This window comes from Mytilus californianus, unplaced genomic scaffold, assembly GCF_021869535.1.
Source record: "Mytilus californianus isolate M0D057914Y unplaced genomic scaffold, xbMytCali1.0.p SCAF_14, whole genome shotgun sequence".
In the NCBI taxonomy this organism is placed as follows: Eukaryota; Metazoa; Mollusca; class Bivalvia; order Mytilida; family Mytilidae; genus Mytilus; species Mytilus californianus.
The window spans coordinates 2,693,596-2,714,265 of NW_026262626.1; the positions used below are offsets into that span (position 1 = coordinate 2,693,596).

Here is a 20,670-nt window from a genome sequence, read left to right on the forward strand (position 1 = left end):
GCAAAATAGACCTGTCTGACAAGGTTCATCTGTCCTTGACATCATAATTACCACATTAAATTCAAACAATAACTGAGGACAACATCAAGTTATTTAAGTGTGTTCTATACTTTCAACATATCAGCAAATTTGTTAAAGAACATTGAGCAAAGTGTTAGATATGAATCTCACAGAGAGTGATGCAGCAGACAAAATTACTGGATAGAACAATTAAGTTATTATGTATTACATGGCTGACAGAAGCACAATGTCGTAATGATGTTTTCGTTTCCAAGTTCATTATCACAACATGAATGCCTCCTACAATGTTGATTTATGTAAGCTTTTCAACGATAAAATTATGATACAAAACTATGCATCTTCATTAAAAGAGGGTGGTAAAGGGGGGGTGCTTGCACGGAAAAAACGTGAAATAAGACATAATTTCACGTTGAACGTGAAATAATTTCTGTCATGAACGTTGCACGAAAAATAAAGACTGTTGTGAACCTTTTGTGACTGAGTCATTGTCTTCTTGTATATATAAACTCTCTGTTTTACTTGTTATTCCCAATTTAGTATACACATTTATGATGTAAATGGTTTACGGCTTTTAAAAAAGTATTTCTTGACGATCCCTGCCAAATATTTAAATTTTATTTGAAAAATAACGAGCACACAAAATAAGCATTTTAAAATCACGATGCACGTAAAATTAAATAAGCAGAACACGTTGAACGAGGCACCGGTCTTGCACGACTGAACGTTAAATAAAAAAGTACTAACACGTTGAACGTGAAATAAAAATCGGCGATCACGTTGCACAAAAATAACCCTTTACCACCCTCTTAAAAGGATGTAGATTGCAAAAGGAAAACATAAAGCAATGGGACAAAAGTTATTTGGACCTTAGACTACTTAATGAAGTGCAAGGTTCTCATTATTTCATTTCTTTGAAATTTCTGGGCTTCTTTATTGAAACTTTTGGACCACTGCCAGAGATCTTAAATTGATGATAATATGATAAAAAATCTACCGGTTTTAATATTGAGTTCTTTGAATAACTTAAGTTCATTTCAGTTCTGAAATGACTTAAAGAAGTTCAAATTGTCAACATGATGTCAGAATTTTGTTTCCATTTAATTTAAAAAGTAGTATTCAGCTTACTATATATATATCTTCATTCAGGAGTATGCAACATGAATAAAAAATGAATATGGTCCTATAAAACTGTAGATGGTCATGATGGTCCAGTAATGGTGAAAATTGGTTTTGACAACAAAGAAAAAAAATTGCTTGAAATGAAATGCTTTTCACAAAATATGAAACATTGGGCCACAAAAATGAAACATTGGGGCCTTTTATAAGTCAACAGATAGAAAAACAAAACTTTTTTTAAGCTGCAATTTACATTCTTTACAGGAAACATGTGGTTTTCCTAGAAAAATGAAGTAAGGCCATAATAAAAAAATACTTCATTCCAAAATTCTGACATCCATGCCCACATTTTTTCAAACCTTAATTGATTTCTGATATTGTATTTATTTTGTAAGAATTTTTTACAAAAAATTGCCAAAAAAATTATTATTCATTTTTTGGAAAGTTTGCTATTTAGTTTGCTATAGCAATACTTTCCTAAGGTGTTGGCCTCAACCCGGAAGTAGCCAGCCTAACATACTATAGGATGTGTATTCTACTCCTAGATAATCTAGTACTAGTGTTTGAATACTAATTAAAAGATATGCCACATTCAAGTCATGGCAAAACATCTTCTCAATATGGGTGAAATAGTCCTTAGTTAGTGCTGTGTAAATGTGGTGAAAATATTCCAGTGCATATTGTTCTTACATTACTTCTGAAAACTTGAATTTTGATATCATTTCTCAGAAAAATTAAGTGATATCATGGATACAATTAAAAAATCTTATTAAAAATTAAAAAATCTTATTAATGAAAGAAGAACCAAAACAGAAAAGACAAAAGGAAAAACCAGTAAAGATTGAGTAACACATTTCACACTATAAAATATTTCATGCTCTTGAAGGGCATGATTTTTACATAAAATTAACATATATTTGAATACATTTATCTGTTGACAGCTCCAGATGAAAATGGCAGTTATACAACAAGAAATTCAAGATCTGAAGGGTCAGCTAGATACTGATGGTCGTCAGAGGCATTTCTCTAAAGACCAAAAAATAAGCAAGAAAATTGAGACTTTAAAAGAACATTCTAGGGAACTTTTGGTTGAATGTCGACAGAGAAAAGCTGCTGAGAGTGAAAGTGCTATGATTCTAACAGAAGATGACAATGTAAGCATTACTGTTAGTTATATTTGTGTAATCCTTTCACAGTGAGAGAATGATTATAGGGTTATTTATTCATTTGTTGTATAAAGATATTAAAGGAGATATGGTATCATTACCAATGAGACAACTATCTATCAAACTCATAGACCAAATGCCATAAAGATGTAAACAACTTTCTATGACCTTCAACACTGAGCAAAATCATAATTTATAGTAAGCTATAAAAAGTCTCAAGACAACAAGATTGAGATGTAAAACAGTTAAAAAGACAAATCAAAAGCTAATAACATATGTATGTCTGTTTATAGTAAGTTTTAACTAGGACTTTAAAGTTTGGTTTGACCTGGCAATGAATAGAATGCTGACCTGCTGTGCTCAAAGCAATTTCATTATTAAAAATTTTGTCATGTTAGCAAACACAAATATTAATCTATTCCAGTATCAAAACAATTACTGTTATTCAAAACTTTCTTAAAATCAAAATGAATTAAATCTAGACATTTATATATTTTTTTAAGTATGTATGTTAACTTCTTGAGATGTTTTTCAGTTATATGTTATGTCATTTTGGTTGATGATTCATTGCATATACCTCAAGTTACATTTATTTGAATTTATTTTCTTTAATTTGACTATGAACAAATTGGAAATACCAAAGTTGTAGTATTAAAAAATATATATGGTGAATCAAATTCACTGAAAAATAGTGGTATTTAAATGTTGTTGTTTTTGCTCTATAACATCAGTTCTGTGAATTAAAAACATCATAAAAACAAATACTGTGACCTTTTGCTATTGGTGTTTTTGATTGACATAACTGAATTAAACGATTTATTGATAGTGACAGACTCCTGTTCAGTAGGCTACACTAGTTGAATTATCTGATTGTAAGGTTATCCTGAAGAAGTTCAATAGCTGCACTTAATAAATGATTGGTTTTATCATTGAGCATTTGCCTTAACATCATTTAGTTCAGCATGCATCACTGGTGACTTTAGAAATATTGCTGTTTGACTCATTTAGTCCCCCGGGATCTTTCTAGAGGTTTTATTTGTCTAATTGTGAAATGGTGATAGGAAGTCAATAAAATTGAGAGCAAACAAGGTCAAATGACAATTATTTTGTCATTTTTATACAAATATTTATAAAAAATGTAAATTGCTTTTCAGTTGTATCCTGGTAGAGGAATAATGAAATAAGGAAACAATTCTTTAAGATGTGTAAATGTTAATGAATTAAACTTATAAACTTCTGAAGGTTTTTAGTTAATTTTGTATCTGCGGTATTTGAAACACACTCACTGTTTTCATTTTAAAAGAATTTTACCTTTTTTATAACTGTTACACATTTCAATATTAAGTAGCGTATTTTAGATATGTGATTTTGATGTTCACATAACAAAATGTGCATATTGAATATATATGGCAGCAAGTGGCTGCCTTTGTGGAATAACTGAACTTTATACTTCTGGCATAAACTTGAGTCTTTTATTATTGGAAAACCGAAAAACAACTTTTGCAGCATGAGTACAAAAAGTTTTAACAATTGTGAATACTTGTAGTGTAATATAATGTAACTTGTAAGTAAAGGTTGATAAAAAGATCCATTTTTGCTTTTCCAAGTGACAAGTTAATACTGCTTCCAAGGAAAATGAATATCAAATTAATGTAAAAAATCTAAAATAGCTTTGGGTTCTTAATTCAGTAAGACTGCTTCAGACAGCCTTTTCTTTGACTTTTATATGTCACAAAATCTATCAATGTTCACAAATTTACCACCATTTTCTGCCACAGTGAACGTCTATCTCCTTACTATCTATTTGACTCATGAGGCTTGAAGGAATTAGGAGGAACTTAAAGACTATGAATAATGGGCTATAATTTTGTTCTGGATTCATTCCTATTCCTGGGGTATTAAATTTTAGTGGATTTCCATGGTAAAGGCTAACTACAGATTAAAAATGTTCAAATACAAATTTACTATTAAGATTGTAGGCAGAATTTGTTTAAACCATGAAATAAAGTATCTAGGAAAATACAATTATTCTTAGATTTACGAAAATTGGTATCCACAAAAATAAAAATGTTCTCAATCCACAAAAGTTTATACCTACAAAAATAAAAATACAGTTCTTCCTCAGTCTATGAAAATAAATTAGTACCAAAGAAAATAAATTTTTTGTTTCATTACATAAAAATTGGAACCCATGAAAAAATATGCATCTGTAGTATTTAAGTTGAGAAATATTTATTTACTTGGAGGTCAGTAAAATATTACCGTAAAGGGATGTAAATGCAAAAAAAAATATCCCAAAAATTTTATTTTCATTTCATGTTTTCCCTCTTTTCAAAATTTCTTTATACAACCATTTTAAAGAGGTTTCCTGATTCAAGTGATAGTCAACATTTCAGAAATTCCCTTTCAGAGAGCATGATTTTATTCTGGTTTTAGGTGGGGATTGTGTTACTCAATCATAAATCTTTTAAATGATTTTTAGTTGGTTTTTGTCGATTTTTTTTTTGTCATGGTGTTCTCTGTCTATCGACAACTTTTGGTTTTGGTTTATCCCCTTGGTAGCGACTTGTTTTTTTATAAACATTAAATGCAAAATATTTTGGATACTCTTCTTTATGAAATTGTTATTTGTTGAAATGTTGTGAGAAAATCTTGTTTGTACAATTGTAAAATTCTTGACATCCATTATCACATTTTAATGAATGTGTTTACACTATGTACTTATAACATCTGTCCACTTATGCAAGGAAGGATTTAACAGCTGCAATAAAAGTCAGGTAAACGCATGATTTTTTTTTCTAGTAAAAGAAAAGGAATATATAAGATTTCCCCCTACATTGCTTAGCTTAACATATATCCTGCATGTTATTTCCGAATTAAACTCTTAGACACAAGCTATTTAATTCTCAACAGTTAATGTGGTTCTGTAAACAATTACCAGTAGATATTGACAGTATTGAATGAATATATAGTCGCTGTCATTTTGTTACTGTTAATAAACCCGTTGTTTCTTCTTGTGACAACATGAATGACATTTGTAGGTAAATTTCAATACTCAAGAGGATGTTCAAATGTCAAGATATTTGTTCTTGTAAATATTTTGTTTCCTGTATTTCCTCTATTACTTCAAAGTTCTAAGTGACCAGGTGCTAGATTAAAAAAAAAATTAAGTATTGTAATATATCAACATGTTTTTTTTTGCTTATGACTTCACGATCAGTTAGGCTACCCTGTTAAGGTTGATGTCTTTGTCGTATTGAAAAAACAAAAACATCAATTTGATGAAAGCAAAAAAAAAAAGAAGAAAAACAGTGGAAAAGACAGAGGAAAAGAAAGCAACATAAATCCCCTTTTCATACTCAGCAGATTAAAAACAAAAAATTTAATTTTGCCTGGGCACTTAGTTATATAATGGGTCATAGATAATAACTCAAAATCTCTTGCCATCTTACAAAAATGTTAATAAAATGAGATTTTGGGTATCTGTCAGTGAGACAGCAACCCAACAACTAAAATGACAAAAAGACATCAACAGGTCAACACACAGTCAGTTCAACAATAGACAGGTGTCTAAACTTTATGTCAAATTTAAAATCATTCTGAATCTATTTCAGTTATGATTATTATAAATCAATAAAAAACTGTCAAACAAATGCCATTAAAATCAAATTCTCCAAATAACAAAAAAAAAATAAAAAAATTAAAGAAATGACATAAGAGAACTTATACTGACAAGGTTCCTGGCTTGTCTGCCCTTTTTTGAAGGAACTAAATAAAAACACAAAGCAAATCTTGCATTTATCAAGTCAGTTTAGTGGTTGGAAAAATGCCTACTTACAGCTTAGAAACAATACAAAAAAGCTTTAGTTACAAATCTGATTGAATAACACAGGTAGGAATTTTCATTATGAATTTAAAGAAAAAAAAATCAGCTATCAAAATAAGACAAAAATTTAGATATAGTTTAAAGTTTTTCAATGATGATAAATTCTACAAGAAATGTTATAGGTGTTCTTTTTGGCTTTCTAAACTGTTGGTGTAATATAAGGAAGTTCATTAGTGCAAAAGTAATTGTAAAAAGCCTTTGTGTCTTATTACGGTTAACTAAATGTCGACTGCAAATGACAATCACAACGATAAACCCACATAATAATTCAGGAACAAATTTTATGGCCTTAAGATAAAACTGTGAGTGACTTGGACCTTACTGTCTACCATATATAGACAATAATAGTGTATTGACTTGACATTAAAATGATAAGAGAATGAGGCTAAGAAACAGGAAAAGTATGAGGCTCTGTTGCACTGAATTATTATATGGTTATATTACTGGGGATTCATTGTTATAAGTGCGATACCAATTTTTGTGGATTTTGTTTGTATATAGGAATGGACCATGATCAACAAAGTACATATGTTTTCTATTAAATGAAATATTGATGAAAATGCAATGTGTCCTCTATCCACGAAAATTGGTACCCATGAAAATAAATGAATCGACAGTCTATTTAAGTAGTACCATATTTATGTTTTTCTATAATGCAATTTACAATGAATTAATTCTGTATCCATGTTTTTTTGGTGTATTTTGTTTGTTCACATTTTTGTCTTAAATGCAAGAAAAAATACTCCTGTGAGCAAGCCTCATACCTTAACTGGACTAATATCCTGATATTTAAAGATGTGATGTATAGATATAGATCACTTCCACAGTGGAAGAGTACAATGGATTGTATTAAAGTAAAACAATACTGCATCAAAGTGTAACTTCTTTGTGTAGATGACAACATGAACAAAAATAACCAGGAGAAAATATGTATGGTCAAATTATTTAATGAGAATTTATTCTAGAAACTCACAACCTGACACATGATAGGGTTTCAAAAAGATCATATAATAAAGTCGTCATGAATGAGATATTAAAAAGTAGTTCCTAAGTAGGCATCAAGCCTTAAAGGGCTTTATACAGTCACTGTTTATTGCTTTAAGTTATATGGTAAATACAATTTGACTGCTTAAATATGATGATTGCATTATAAGGATAATTAAAAAATGTCTACAGACATGACAGACATATTCTCTTGTTTGAAGGACTTTAAATGACATGAATAAGATGGAGAATAAAAGTATAAAAAGTATGATAATAAGGAAGGTGTTTGAAGGGTATTAAATATACACATGGATTGTAGCTGGTCATTTTGCCGAGGGAAGAGTTCTTGCATATTTGTTGTTCTGTCTTCTGTGACCTCTTATCATATTTAAAACCCTGCACCAAAAGAGGGGCGTATAATGGTTTATCTCTGTCCTTCCGTCAAATGTTTCATTGCATTTTTTTCAGGAACTACAAATCGGATCTTCCAGAAATTTGAAATTAAGCTTCATGTTAGCATGCTGTGTTACTGACACAAGCAGCTCATCAACTTTATGTTTAATTAATACATGTACTTATATTATTCTTTCATATTAAATAGCCATGTATAAGTTCACTCTCAGGAAGTACAAATTAGAGCATCCTGAAATTTGGTATCAAGATCCACTTGAATACTTATAGCAAGGGTATCATAAGGGTGTGATAATTAGTAGCTCACATAATACTGTAAATTCAGAAATTATTGTGATGTTTTTATTAGTGTAAAAAATGCGACATTATAAGGTTCGCAATAATAAAATCTTGAATTCATAATGTTAGTACAATGTAGTGATTTTCCTTCATAAAATTTTTGCAGTCACATTAATTAGATTACCAATACATATTTTTGCCATTAATTGGTCAAGGATTTGCAATAATAAATGTACGCAATAATTTCTGAACTTACAGTACATCTTGTTATATTTTGATTAATCTTGAACTTTTTCATTTCTTATTTGACAGGATATTGATGATGACAGGGAAGATGGTGAAGTAAGGCGACCATTCCGTAGGAGAACATTATCCATCAGTTCTCGTGTTTCACGTCTGTCAACTGCCTCAGTTTCATCAACAGCACGGCCACTAGCAGCTACAACACCTACTACGCCAATAGACTTCCCAGATGACATTTCTCAGGTAAAATTACACTTGAAGTCATACAAATTTGGTTCTTAATTTATACAAAAGGTATTGGTGATGTAATTTGAATTTATAGAAAATCAGATGTCAGCATGAAATTTGGTCTCTGTCATGCAGTGGATTAATTTTTTTTTATGTAGAACTAATATTTTGAAAATGATATATGCACAAAAACACTTATATTGACAAAATGATTTATGAATTCAAGTTAAATATATATTGTTAATATTTTACCCTCATATACAATCAAGTTTGATGTGGGTGATAATTAAATGAATGAACGAAAGGAGTAGTTTTCAGCACTAAATTACATGAAATTAAAGTTAAGAAAATCGATTATCCTAAAACTTTGATTTTAAATTTCCAAAATTTGCTTAGTTTTGCTTTAGATGAAATTGGCCACATCCATGGATGAATAAAACTTTATGTTAGTATATCTATTTCACTCAAATTATGTTGGTCTATGTTCCTAGGTTGTCTTCAATGTTTTTTTTTATGCCCCCGCAATAGCGGAGGGGGCATTAAGTTTTACCCTTGTACGTCCGTACAGAAGTCCGTATGTCCCAAAGTTGGTTTTCATTCTTTAACTTTAGTTTGCCTCAACCAAATGTTATGAAACTTATATAAAATGCTTATTACCACAAAACACAGATCAATTTCGAATGTTGGTGGCGTCACTTTAACCATTCTAGAGTTATGCCCCTTTACAAATGGAAAAATTGCTGAATTTTTCGTTTCTGTTCTCTAACTTTAGTTTGCCTCAACCAAATGTTATGAAACTTATACACAATATTTATTACCACAAAACTCAGATCAAGTACAAATTTGGGTAGCGTCACTTTTACCGTTCTTCAGTTATATCCCTTTATAACATTATATGATATGCAAGCGGGGGAATCATCTGTGTCCCATGGACAAATTCCTCATTTATTATACAACCGCAAAAGATTTTTGTGGTCGTATATTGGTATGACGTTGGCGTTATCATCGTCCGGCGTCGTCGTCGTCGCCCGAAGACACATTGGTTTTCACACTCTAACTTTAGTTTAAGTGAATGGATCTCTATGAAATTTTACTATAAAGTTCAATACCACAAAAGGAACGTGGGGATTCATTTTGGGGGTTATGGTACCAACAGTTAAGGAATTAGGGGCCAAAAAGGGGACAAAAATAAGCATTTTCTAGTTTCCAGACAATAACTGTGGAACGGTGTATGGATCTCTCTGAAATTATACTAAAAGTTTCCATACCACAAAGGGATGGTTAGGATTTGCTTTGGGGGGTTATGGCTCAAATCGTTTAGGAATTAGGGGCAAAAAAGGGGGAAAAACAAGGTTGTCCTGGTTAATGGACAAATACTTTAGTACAAAACATAATTTAAAGCAGTGTAAGGGAGATAAATCAAATACATCATTGAAATTATCTCCTTTACACTGCTTTTAAATTATGTATAAAGTAATGGTTAATGAACAATTAAGATAATTTAAAACAGTGTAAGGGAGGTAATCCGAATACAACGTTTTGGTTACTTCACTTACACTGCTTTTAAATTATGTTTAAAGAAATGCATATTTATAAAGGAAGACCAGTAAAAATATCTGCAAATGTTGCATCTTTTTTTTTTACAAAAAAATCCATATGAAAGATTTGACACTATATTTTAAATTCTATTATAAAATAGATTAAGTTAGCACTATGGTAAATTTAAATGGGTAATTATGGTTGCAAACTCCATTGGAAATTTGAATTGAGATTATGACCATATCATGAGGGAAAGAATTTTTTTGGGGCAAAAAAGGGGGGGGGGGGGGGTAAAAAGAAATTGTGGGGGATCAATTTTTTCTCATTTCAGATTTCAGAAATTCAGAATTATTCTTCAAATATTATTTTTTTTTCAGATTTCAAATATTGAAAAATTTCAAGAAGTAATCTTTAATTGCACAGTATGTCGCATTAGATTTGAAAAATCTTTGACCACATTTATTTACTTGTTATGCCGAATCTAACTGTGTATTTAGATTTTTAATTTTGGGTCCAGTTTTCAAATTGGTCTACATTAAGGTCCAAAAGGTCCAAAATTAAACTTTGTTTGATTTTAACAAAAATTGAATATATGGGGTTCTTTGATATGCTGAATCTAAACATGTATTTAGATTTTTGATTTTTGGCCCAGTTTTCAAGTTGGTCCAAATTGGGGTCCAAAATTAAAGTTTGTTTGATTTCAACAAAAATTGAATATATGGGGTTCTTTGATATGCTGAATCTAAACATGTATTTAGATTTTTGATTTTTGGCCCAGTTTTCAAGTTGGTCCAAATTGGGGTCCAAAATTAAAGTTTGTTTGATTTCAACAAAAATTGAATATATGGGGTTCTTTGATATGCTGAATCTAAACATGTATTTAGATTTTTGATTTTTGGCCCAGTTTTCAAGTTGGTCCAAATTGGGGTCCAAAATTAAAGTTTGTTTGATTTCAACAAAAATTGAATATATGGGGTTCTTTGATATGCTGAATCTAACCATGTATTTAGATTTTTTATTTGTGGACCCCGCTATCAAATTGGTTCATATTGAGGTCAAAAGGGTCCAAAATTAAACTTCATTTGATTTCATCAAAAATTGAATTATTGGGGTTCTTTGATATGCCAAATCTAACCGTGTATTTAGATTTTTTATTTTGGGTCCTGTTTTTTAAATTGGTCTACATTAAGGTCCAAAGGGTCCAAAATTAAACTTTGTTTGATTTTAACAAAAATTGAATTTTTGGGTTTATTTGATATGCTGAATCTAAACATGTGTTTAGATTTTTGATTATGGGCCCAGTTTTCAAGTTGGTCCAAGTTGGGGTCCAAAATTAAACTTTGTTTGATTTCAACAAAATTTGAATATATGGGGTTCTTTGATATGCTGAATCTAAACATCTATTTAGATTTTTGATTTTTGGCCCAGTTTTCAAGTTGGTTCAAATTGGGGTCCAAAATTAAACTTTGTTTGATTTCAACAAAAATTGAATATATGGGGTTCTTTGATATGCTGAATCTAACCATGTATTTAGATTTTTTATTTATGGGCCCGCTATCAAATTGGTTCATATTGAGGTCAAAAGGGTCCAAAATTAAACTTTGTTTGATTTCATCAAAAATTGAATTATTGGGGTTCTTTGATATGCCAAATCTAACAGTGTTTTTAGATTTTTAATTTTGGGTCCCGTTTTTTAAATTGGTCTACATTAAGGTCCAAAGGGTCCAAAAATAAACTTAGTTTGATTTTAATCAAAAATTGAATTCTTGGGGTTCTTTGATATGCTGAATCTAAACATGTGTTTAGATTTTTGATTATGGGCCCAGTTTTCAAGTTGGTCAAAGTTGGGGTCCAAAATTAAACTTTTTTTGATTTCAACAAAAATTGAATATATGGGGTTCTTTGATCTGCTGAATCTAACCATGTATTTAAATTTTTTATTTGTGGGCCCAGCTATCAAGTTGGTTCATATTGAGGTGAAAAGGGTCCAAAATGAAACTTTGTTTGATTTCATCAAAAATTGAATTATTGGGGTTCTTTGATATTCCAAATCTAACCGTGTATTTAGATTTTTAATTTTGGGTCCTGTTTTTTAAATTGGTCTCCAAAGGGTCCAAAATTAAACTAAGTTTGATTTTAATAAAAATTGAATTCTTGGGGTTTTTTGATATGCTGAATCTAAACATGTGTTTAGATTTTTGATTATGGGCCCAGTTTTCAAGTTTGTTTAAGTTGGGGTCCAAAATTAAACTTTGTTTGATTTCAACAAAAATTGAATATATGGGGTTCTTTGATATGCTGAATCTAACCATGTATTTTGATTTTGGACATTGGACCGTAATAGGTAAATTAAAAAAATTCAAGTACTTAGACCACATTCTTTCTGTGTCAGAAACCTATGCTGTGTCAAATATTTAATCACAATCCAAATTCAGAGCTGTATCAAGCTTGAATGTTGTGTCCATACTTGCCCCAACTGTTCAGGGTTCGACCTCTGTGGTCGTATCAAGCTGCGCCCAGCGAAGCATTTTTTTTTAGAAATAAATTGACTTTGAAATGCATTTAAACAGAAACAATATCATAGTTTTGAAGCTTTAAGAACAGTCGAAAACAATTAACAGAAAATATATAACATATTTATATTTTCAGGGCTGAATTATGGCCTTCCTGGCCATACTTCATTACACTCAGTTACCCTGATCAAACAAATATTATATAAAACACAGGACAGAATTTCGATGAACTATAGATGAAATAATTAATTGTGCTTAAAATTTTATTTTTCCAGGATTCTTTTAGAACTGATGGTACATCCCACATCAATCGTCCTATGTACAGACGACAGCAGTCAGACATGAGAGATCAAATGCAAATACTAGAATATGCATCCTCACCCCTTGCAGAAAGAAGATTTAGAACATTTTAGGCAATATTGAGAGATATATATGCATTCTGCCCATTTCCTGAAAGGAGACTCAGAACAATATAGGCAAAGTCTGTATTTGTATCTTACCATTTTCCTGAAAGAATTTGCAGAATATCATAACATTTTAGGCTAAATTATAATATATGCATCCTATTAGCAGATTAGTTGTATGAAAAAACTTCTAGAACATTTTTAGGCAAAATTGATATATGCTTCTTGCCCATTAACTGAATGTAGATTCTAAACATTATAGGCAATGATTGAGCATCCTACTAGTTTTCTGAAAGGATTTTCAGAACATTTTAGGCTAAATTATAACTTATGCATCCTACCAGTTTCCTGAAAGACCTATTAGGCATTTTTAGGCTAAGTTATAATATATGCATCCTGTAAGCATTCCATGATTTTTATTAAAGAATTGTCAAGACATTTTAGGCTAAATCATAATATATGCATTCTTCTGGTTTTATGAATGAATTTTCAGAACATTTTAGGCTAAATCATAATATATGCATTCTACAGGTTTTATGAATGAATTTTCAGAACATTTTAGGCTAAATCATAGTATATGCATTCTACCTGTTTTATGAATGAATTTTCAGAACATTTTAGGCTAATTCATAAAATATGCATTCTACCGATTTTATGAATGAATTTTCAGAACATTTTAGGCTAAACCATAATATATGCATTATACCGGTTTTATGAATGAATTTTTAAAACATTTTAGGCTAAACCATAATATATGCATCCTGTTTATATGCTACCACTATTATAAAAGAATTTTCAGAACATCTTGGGCTAAATTATGATATATGCATCCTACCAGTTTTATGAATGATTTGTCAGAACATTTTAGGCTTAATTATGAAATATGCATCATGGCCACTTACTGAAACAATATTCAGAACATTTTATGCAAATAAACTCATCCTAGATACCAGGATGCCAGACACACGTTTCGTCTTCAAAAGATTCATCAGTGATGCTTGAATAAAAAAAATTAAAAGGGCCAAATAAGATACGAAGTTGAAGAGCATTAAGGACCAAAAATTCCAAAAGGTTTTGCCAAATACAGCTACAGTTATCTATTCCTTGGGTAGAAAAATTCTTAGTATTTCAAAATTTCAAATTTTTTGTCAAAGTTTGTAAACAGTTAATTTATAATTGTGATCATGACAATTCATGTCAACACAGAAGTGCTGGTGATACCCTTGGGGAAGAAACCTCCACCAGCAGTGGCTATATCCTAGTGGTTGTAAATAAACTCATCATAGATACAAAATAGAAGTAAAAGCATTCATTTCAGTCACTAGAAGAAGATATGTTTTTTTTGGCAAATTTGCGTCCTGTCATCTTTCTGAAAAAGATGCAGATTAATTTATTTAAAATATGTTTTGGGAAGTAAGGCAGAAAGAAAACAGAAAGCAATCATTTTTTTCATGTTTTTTTTCCTTCAAGACTTTCTATGCTTAAATGTTCTCAAATATGAGAAAAAAACAGTTTTTATGAAATTAAAATTTGTTTTAAAAGAATTTCTAAATTTACAGAATATCATTTTTTGGTACTTGCAGACAAAATCATTATGTCAAAATATTTACCAATCCTATGATTTGTTTTAATGATATAAACATTTGGTTTATAGATTACATATGAATTTAAAAGTGGTGTTGCATTTCTCTTGCCATGCAATAGGTTTCATATTGAATAATTTGTATCCTATTAAAATGAAAATTGAAATTTTTGTTCTTAGAAAACCAAAGTAAAAATTGGCTTGAAACAAATCTTTGTAATTAAAGAGAAAATTGATGATCGTATTGTGATTTGATTGTAATGCAGATTTCCATCAAATTCTTGAATTGATTGCAACTCTTAGGAAAGTTGCCTCAACAATCCTGATTGTTTTTCTTTGCAAAATTCAAAGCTAGTAAAGCTCAATTGATTTTTCCTTTTTAGTACCGGTGGATTTGCATTTTGTTCTAACAGAAGACATATAGTTCACTTTAATTTATACATGAGTTTATTTAAGAATAAGAAAGAATAAGCAATTAAAAAAAATATATAAAAATATTGGAACATCGCAGAAAAATCAGCCAAACTGCTATGAAAGAACTTGTTCGATTAAAAAAGTAACACAGTGACAAGAACAAGCAATTAAGAACATTTTTTTTTTACAAAGTCGCTTCTACTGAAATCTAGAAGTTCCCTCTCTACCCCCTGAAATACAATTTTTCCCCTTGTGTTTCATTTTTGTCATGGATTCAATTTGAATTCTGGACAACTAATGTACTTGAGAAGTTGAATTTTTATTTATGTGTTATTAAACTAAATAATGTTGCAAAAACATAAAATTTTGAATGATTTGATAAAACTGAAGATGTTTGATTAATATATTGTATACATGTAAAAACAGGATAAATTACATTGTGATTAACTTAAAATCATATGTACAAACAACAGTATGTTATTTGTATTCATTATGTCTGCTCATTTGGGTCAAGTGCAATAGACTTAACTTTCAGGGTCAAATGTTTGTATTTATATTTATTGTGTTTCTGTAAGAACTTTCTTAGGAAAGGGAGACAACTGCAAGACATTGTAATATTTTGAAATAGATTTGTCTCCCTTTATCTATATTAGACTCACCTCTGCAACTATGAATGTATGTCACATTTGTTCTTCCTAATTTTAATTTAGAATGAACTCTTTTTTGTTGTTGTAGTTTTCAAAATTTGTGTAATAATTGTCAAGTGACGAGTAAGTGTGTCTGTGTCAAGTCGGGAACCTCATCAGTTGATGTCTTTAGTTATATCTCAATGGTGTATTGGAAATTTAGTGTGGAATTTAGATCTTTGAGAGTCTCTGTAAAGTTTTTTCACACTTGTTTTTTAATCTTAGGGATTTCAAGCTTGAAATGTTTTAAAGACATATGGTTATGTTGTTTTCTAGATATCTTTTCATTTTGTTTGATGTCAGTTGCTATATCTCAATGACAAATACTCAATATCTCTTTTATTCATACAAAAAGTTTCTGTGAGTAAGATTTCAGAAAAAAGTATGATATATATTAATCAAATGCAATTTTCTTCCTCTTTACATATGCAGTGAAGTAAATTTTATGACTAACATGTATTTATATATTTAGTTATTGTGCACATTTGTCTATGCTTTAATTAATATCTGTCAACCATTATGTGACATCTGTCATCATCTAGCAAACTAATTTTCTGTAAATTTTCATTTTTTTCAATGAAAAATAAATTGCATTTCAAAGTGATTCTCACAATGTGTATCTGATGATATATAGATATTTATAGATTATAACATATCCTTTTCCATATTAGCCCTGGTATCATCCAGAGACTTTAAAATCAGCCAAGGCGCTAGCCGAGGGCTCATATGGGTCTAGGGATGATATCAGGGCTCATATGGAAAAGAACATGTTATAATCTATTTATCGCATATTATACAAATGCTTTAAAAGAAAAAAGAATTTCATTGTTCTGCCGGTCTGGCAAGTTCATACATGATTTGTCCTCCACTGAAATAACTTAATTCATGATAACAAAGCTCCCCAACAGTTCAAAACTATAGTCCTTGAATATTAGAAATATGAATAGGGCAAATCTGCGGTTATTGCATATGCAAAACCCAATGTTTTCGTAACAAATATGTGATAAATATATATATATGATGTGGTCAAGGACAACCTCATTAGTCCTGATAATTGAAGTTGAAACCAGTACTAGTTGGATAATTGACTTTACAATTTTGATTTTATTTATGTATATAAATTATATTTAATATATTAATGAGGCAGACAATACTTAAAGCAGCATTTGGTGTTATGTTTTCATTGTAAGGGGTACATCCATGGTTTTTGCCTGGGGTGCTTGAACTGAAGATTTTAATGGTTCAAATGGCTAAGATTAAACAGATTTCATGTTAGATTGAAACGAATATCAAATGAAATTAACAATGTTTAAGGACTATTATCAGTCAGAAATCTTTTTGATGTGATTGTGAAACAAGTATTCAATAAACAAGATATTTTTCTTCTGTCTGATTTCGTTCCATTTGACTAGATTTTGATAGTGGATATAATTTTTTAAATTGTTTAAAATGTGCAATATGAACAATTTGGATATTGTTGTCATAGATATTTATGTTCATATCTGGTATCCTTTTTCTGATATTTTGAATATTGCCTTTCTCCAGAAATGAATGTTCTTGAGGAATGAGCAACATGTGAAATATTTTTGCATATGTTTAATGTTGAGACTAAGGAGATATTCTGGTAAAGACATAAATGATAAAGAAAAAATGTCAGTATCTTCTTCAATTTGTGTTGTGCTACAAGGAGTATTTTGCAATCTTCTGTGTAATTACTGGTACTAAGTTATGTTTATATATTGTTCCCAGTTATTAAAGGGAAAACTTTCTAAACCTAACATGTTTAGAGCACTGCAGATATTGTTCACACTAGACAGGTTTTCAGTTTACACAGGTATACTTTCTGATGAATATTTATTGAATATCCTAATACAATAGTTCACTGTAGTACATATTTCCATATAATATTGCACATGGTTTGGTTTAGACAAGCTTCACATTACAAGTCAAAAGGGAAATAACTCTATTTGAATGCTAATCTAGTTTAACATTCATTTTATATATTATGGAAGATATTAGTTTATGATCTTTTGATCATCAGTCTATGCCTTTATTGTTTTATTTTGTAAGAAATGTGCAATATACAGTAGTGAGTGGTTTACTTGTTGATGTTTACATATGTTTTACAAGTTGTTTTTGTGAAATAGTTGGATTAAAATAATTGCCCTTCATAGTAATTGTTTGTTATAATTTCGTAACCAATTATACCTATTTGCATAAATATAGAGTAAGTGTTCAACTAAATGGTATATTTGGTTATCTGCAATGAGACATTCACAGTTCATCAATATCATAAGTTGACCTAACATTTGCTCACCTGGTTTAAAGACTATATACTTGAGTGTTCAATTTTATAGAAATAATCTAACAAAATAAGTGATACATTACTGACTTGCATGACAATCATTTGAGCTCATTTAAATCTATCCAAGCTACCTTTGCTTGACATGAATTTTAGATTGCTTGCGCATGTGCTCAACATGTATAGTTATTGAAAAAAATGTCGACTGAAAAATTGAATTAGAGGACCTTTTTCAATGTCTGACTTGGCCTTCAAAAATCACTCTAACTCAAGATACAGGTTGTACTTGATGAGTGAACAGAACTAGTACAATTGTCATTATACTATTGCACGTGCTATTCTGGATAATATGTTAAAATTTACCTGTTTACATTCATGTGGAGTAAAATTCCCATCTTCAATTTTTAGGTTTCATGTCAATGGTTAATTAAAGTAATATATAAATCAAATTTGAGAGTTTGATTGATGGACTTGAAGTTGGAAGCTAATGCCCATTTTATGCTATCCGATCAAATAAGGTCCCCAGTAATAAAAGGATGACTGTTTGATCAGTTAAGCTCAATATTTATAACATTAGATATTAAAGAGGTTATGGTTTGCCTACTAGCAAAAAGCAGATTTTTTTATGCACGAAGTACAAGTGTGTTTAGCTGAAACATCAGTTAATGTTGATCAGTCTTCCTGAATTGTTTTGTAAAAATAAAATTCACATAGTTCCTGTAAGGGATACACCTAATTATTAATGCTTAATATTTTACCTCATTCTGTCAGTTTTCAAAATGGTGTGTGACATGACTGGAACATTAGAAAATATTCTTAGTTAATATCCAAAGCCTACAAAAATTCGGAAAACTACTGAATTAGATGAGTGACAACACTGTTTGGTTTTAAAAGAGAAAACTATTTTCAGAATTACAATAAGTCGAGTTAGAAACACGTTCAATCACTTTACATTCAACATGCAAAGTGTTTAAACTCATAAGAATATTACTATTTGTTGGTGCAGTTAATAACGCAGTTTTAGAATATGACATTGAAGTCTATAAGCAATAGAAGAACAAAAATGCTCTGATAGTTCATCAGACTAGGTTGACTTAAAAAAGTCACATTACTGTGACTTGACTATAAGTGTTGCACTCCACCTATTGCAGTGTCATTCCCGATACTTATTCGATTGCAATTTCTTTCATCATATAAAACTTGTTTACTGTTCAGAAATATAACTAAATTGCTATAGAAGAACCACAGTCAAGTCATCAATGATAATAGCAAAGCGAAAGGAAGCTTACTCACAATCCTATTAGATTTGAATTCAACTCCATGTTTGTAATATCAGTGCTACTATTACTGTCAATATTCTTTTATCCTTTCTCAATACACATTTACTAATATGTTTTACCAAATTGCAGTTTGTGTTCATTTCTACGAATTCAACAACTGGTAAAACACTCTATAGCTCATTATATAAGTGAAAGGTTGTTAGAATGAAGCATTCGTAGTGTAATAAAAGAAATAGCCCTACCCTCCAAATCATGTGTTTGGTGACAAAGCTTTTGGTAATTGTGAGCACCTAGTTTTAAGAAACACTACTTTAAAAAAAACATCCTTTCGCAATACATATTTGCTCAACTGTTTTACAAAATTTAAGGCAAAAGAGATAATTTCAGATTCCCCATTTGTTAACCTTTCTTATCTGTGTAACAAAATCCCAGCAGCGCCTGCATGTGGAGTATAAATCTTCCGGTTGCTGCGATATTCCACAGCTTACATTTACAATCATTTTCCTTGAGGCAGAATTGTTGCTTTCAGGAAGTTATTAAACAAAGAATTCCAAGTAATGAAATTGAGGTCATCTACTCAAAACGTTTACGGACGCCATCACGAGTGGTTGCCCGTTATGAAATTTCTGTTTCAGAGATGACGACGCATATGTCCGTGACCACAATCCCGTTCTCTTTTCCACCAATGTTACTTCACTTAATTAGACTTATCACCTAGTTTGTAGTTACGGGAGCAACACTACAGATGCCACATGTGGAGCATGATCTGGTTTCGCTTCTAGAGTACATTAGATCACCCTGGCATTTTCTATACCGTTTTTTTTTGTCTTTTGGTCGTTTTTCGTTTCCTTTCCATGGCGTTGTCAGTTAGTGGTGAACTTATGAGTTCGAAAAATTACTTTGGTATCTTCCGCCTCTTTTTCACAATATCAATCTCCAGTCATATTTGATAATACAATTTCCTGATAATGTACTTTGCATACAACATTACCTGGATTAGTGATTAAAAACAAATCATAGTTAGCTGTACAAAAAAAACCAAAACAAAACTGGGATGACAACACATGTAACAACTTAGAATAGAAAACCAAAGGTCTGATTTACGCTAAAACAATAAAAGAAGATATGGTAAGCAGCAACAAACGACAACCACCTAATTACAGGCCCATGGCATTCGACGGTCACATGAAGAATGTGGACTGGTTTTTGATCTCTTTACCACTCCCCCTACCCCCATCCCAACAACCCCTAATCCTGGAATAATGGTGTAACACACAACATAAGAACACACTGTAACCATCAGTTAGCTGCATGCATCAAAACGCTTTTTAGCCCCGAAACAAATTACGTAATGACAAAAGACACAAAGTAGAGATCTTTGAGTACTTGCAGTTACTAGAAGCTTGTTCAAAGCACAATTTCAACAACTAATATACTATATTCCCCAAAACTTAAATTTTCGGAATACTCCTCCGATGGATCTAGTGTGAAGAGTATTCCAAGCATCCCAATCTTAAGCACGGCATCCGTAGAGTAAAGAGTTGCAAAATTACTGGCAGATTATGCTTTGAATGCTGATAAATTTGATATCATTACTTTGAAAAGTGGTTTACATG

The 20,670-nt window shown here is 30.6% G+C and overlaps 1 protein-coding gene across 1 annotated transcript in view; it reads left to right on the forward strand.

Annotated features, from left to right (window-relative positions):
* Nucleotides 1-17,643, forward strand: part of LOC127724022 (uncharacterized) — a 67,754-nt gene extending 50,111 nt beyond the window's left edge. The window contains exons 5-7 of the mRNA XM_052230771.1: nt 2,079-2,291; nt 8,176-8,349; nt 12,662-17,643. Coding sequence (XP_052086731.1) covers nt 2,079-2,291; nt 8,176-8,349; nt 12,662-12,799 — 525 coding nt within the window. The 3' untranslated portion in view covers nt 12,800-17,643. The remainder of the gene's footprint in view (nt 1-2,078; nt 2,292-8,175; nt 8,350-12,661) is intronic.
* Nucleotides 17,644-20,670: the final 3,027 nt, after the last annotated feature.